We start from the raw sequence: 3,144 nt of genomic DNA, 5'->3' as shown, positions 1-3,144 counted from the left end.
CCCTCATGACGTCATAACCTTGTGCCCTCATGACATCACAACCTTGTGCCCTCATTACATCATAACCTTGTTCCCTCATGACATCATAACCTTGTGCCCTCATGACTTCATAACCTTGTGCCCTCATGACTTCATAGCCTTGTACCCTCATGACATCATAACAGTTTTACTTCATTTCCTCATGACCATATGGCCTCAGGACCTTGTATCCTCACGGTAAGTAGTCTGAACATACAGTATATAGTACTTTTTCAAGCCCACTTAGACCCCAAAGAACTTAAGACTTCACACACACACATCCTCACACTGATGGTGGTAAACTACATTGTAGCCACAGCTGCCATGGGGCACACTGACAGAGGTGGTGCGACCAGACCCCCCAGACCACCATCAGTAGGAAAGGCAGGTGAAGTGTCTTTCCCAAGGTCACAGTGACTGAAATGGCTAGAATGGGGATTGAACCGGCAGCCCTCCGGTTACAGGACGACTCTCCTAATCACTCCACCACAATAACCCTAATGGCCTTATAACCCCTGTCCTCATGACCTCATGTCCTAATGACTTTGTGTCCTCGTGTCTCTGTCTCTGACCCCACAGCAGCCGAAGGCGTGGACGAGGTGAAGGTGAAGGCGGTGAACGAGATGATGGAGCGGATCAAACTCGGCGTCGTCCTGCGTCCCGTCAAAAGTCAGGACACAAAGGTGAGGACATCAACTGTCCTTCATTCATCTGTTAATATTTAATTCTTTTTATTATTATTATTATTTATTAAAACATTTCTGCTGGATATAATTATTGGAGTAAAAATAAGTGAGAATTTTAAACACGAAAGACGTGCTGGACGTAAACCTTGGATGAGACAACTGGTTTGAGGACAAATATTGGACCGTTCTCATCAGTTAGAGACACATCAGAAATAAAAATGATGGTATTTTTTTTGTTGTTGTTTATTGTGTGAATAATGGTCTTTACGTGTGATTATTGTAATTKTTCTCATTGTTTTTAAACAAATTGTTTTCTCTTTTCTCTGTCTCCTGTTTGTGCTGCAGAGAGCTGCAGTAAAAGTGAGTTTATTGATATTTTACCCCTCACCCCGCCCCCCTCYGGGCCGTCTGACCCTCCACCCGGGTGTTAATCAGTTCAAATGACTGCCTGCTGTCTGATTCTTCTTCTCATCAAATAAAACTGCAGATTTCTGAATCAGCTGAAAGTCTTTAGCTCGTTTACTGATCATCAAAGTCCTGATTTGTGTCTTTGTGTCCCGCAGCCCCCGCCCTGTGAGGACAAACAGCAGGAGAGCGCCATGGACGAGCTGAAAGGCATCCTGGTAAAACGGGCTTTAATCTGCTTTAGGGTGTGTTAYGGTCCACAGCACTGTGCAAAACTCTTCATCCACCTGCTTCAGCTCTCTCTCTCAGCAGCTATTCTTCGGCTGCTTTCCTCTCAGTTTCAGTCGTGAAGCTAAAATCTTCAGACTTGGAATAAAAGTCTCTGATCCATCAAGATTTGTAAACTTCCTGTCTTCTTCTTCAGGAGACGGTGAAGAGGAGCCCCAGCCGAGGCTCCCAGGACTCGGGGCCGCCGGCGCCCGCGGCGGTGAAGAAGGACAGCGAGCTGGAGTTGATCCTGAGGCGCCGACGCAACAAGGCTGGAGAGAAGGGCTCAGGAGGTACGAGCTCATCGCTCCGGCTTAAAGACATTCTGACTCCTGTTTCCTCTAGTTTAACACCGCAGCATGAATCATGAATCATGAATCATGAATCATGAATCATGAATCCTGTTCTGTGGAGTAAAAAAGAAGCAAACAGATGTTCAGAATAAACCCAGAGTTTGGACGGGTCCACGTGTCTGCAGCTCAGGAACCACAGGAGGTCCTGACTGCAGCGTGTCAGTCGATCCCAACATGTGTCCCAGCGCTGCAGAGGTCAGAGCGGTCCTCCCTCCTCGGGTCAGAACCGCTTCACGCTTCACGACTGGACCGAGTCCAGCAGTGGGCGTGGCTCCACAGAGTCGACACTGCTGCTGGGTCCAACCTCCTCTGTGTGTCTGAGAGGACATTGTCCCGGTCTTGGTGTCCTCTCCTGCAGCTCGTAAACGGGACRTTTCAGAACCGGTCTCGTGTCTTTTTGTCTCCAGATGAGCGGGATGGACAGATGAGCCACGTATCGTCCTCRGACAGCATCGACGGGAGACGAGCCAGCAGCGACTCCAGCAAAGACTCAGAGGGACCCGGTGTCTCCGTGGACCCGGCTGGGCCCAGGCTCGGTCCGGAGAGGCGGGGCTCGGGACCGGGGCCCATGGTGGTCCAGAGGAAGAGCTGGGACCAGGACAGGAGGTCCTGCAGCTCTCTGCCGGACAAGGAATCAGCCGAGGGTCTCRGCAGCAACGGCTGCTTCAGCAGGTGGGCGTGTCTGTCAGCAAAATATCACCTGGAGCAGCAGAGTCCGAACTGATGGTTCTGGTTCTGTTCTGCAGCATCGGGTCAGAGGACCGCATCGAGTCAAACGGAGTGGAGCACACAGAGACCGGCGAGGACCCACAGACCGTCTGCAGCGAGTCCGTTACCAGCAGCGCCGAGTGCTGAGAGCCCGAGTTTCACCGATCAGAACCTGACGTGTTTTTAAACGACCAGGAACTGATCGGATCAGAACCCTGAAACACGTTTGCCTTTTCTGCTCGGATCAAAACCAAACTAATGTTTGTTTTCTTCTTTTCATGCAAACTAACCTGCAGCAGAAACAAGTGAACCGGGTCGGAAATCTGTCTGAGTTCAGAACAAAACAAACAAACAAACAAACAAACAAACAAACAAACAAACAATCAATAAGGGAAAAGGTTCTGAAAGTTTTAGATGCAGAATCTCAAATCAGCTCCAGATTTTCCACACAAAAACCTGCAAACCATCAAAAAGATTCTGAAAAAAAAAACTAAAACATAAACCCAACAGAACCGGAGTCCTTTAAGAAAACAAGTAAAAATATGGAGTGCTAGGTGTAAAAAGAAATGTTAGAAATTTCATATTTTTCATTATTTGGCTCACTTTTCTTACATTCAGCTAATATTTTACTAAATGTTAAATTTAAATGCTAAAAATATATTTAAACATTAAATCTAAATGTTAAAGTTTAACCTTAAATGTTAAAG

At 47.4% G+C, this 3,144-nt stretch overlaps 1 protein-coding gene across 1 annotated transcript in view; it reads left to right on the top strand.

The window, feature by feature from the left end:
• The window catches only part of shtn3 (shootin 3), a gene marked incomplete at its 5' end in the record, with an annotated part of 25,636 nt that extends 22,709 nt beyond the window's left edge, over positions 1-2,927 (top strand). Inside the window, 6 exon segments of the mRNA XM_014030136.1 lie at positions 598-701; positions 1,050-1,064; positions 1,268-1,327; positions 1,534-1,669; positions 2,137-2,401; positions 2,476-2,927. Coding sequence (XP_013885590.1) covers positions 598-701; positions 1,050-1,064; positions 1,268-1,327; positions 1,534-1,669; positions 2,137-2,401; positions 2,476-2,584 — 689 coding nt within the window.
• Positions 2,928-3,144: the final 217 nt, after the last annotated feature.

Source organism: Austrofundulus limnaeus, unplaced genomic scaffold, assembly GCF_001266775.1.
Source record: "Austrofundulus limnaeus strain Quisiro unplaced genomic scaffold, Austrofundulus_limnaeus-1.0 Scaffold1004, whole genome shotgun sequence".
In the NCBI taxonomy this organism is placed as follows: Eukaryota; Metazoa; Chordata; class Actinopteri; order Cyprinodontiformes; family Rivulidae; genus Austrofundulus; species Austrofundulus limnaeus.
The sequence above is the reverse complement of the archived record's forward strand: the minus strand, read 5'-3'. Positions and strand labels throughout refer to the sequence as shown.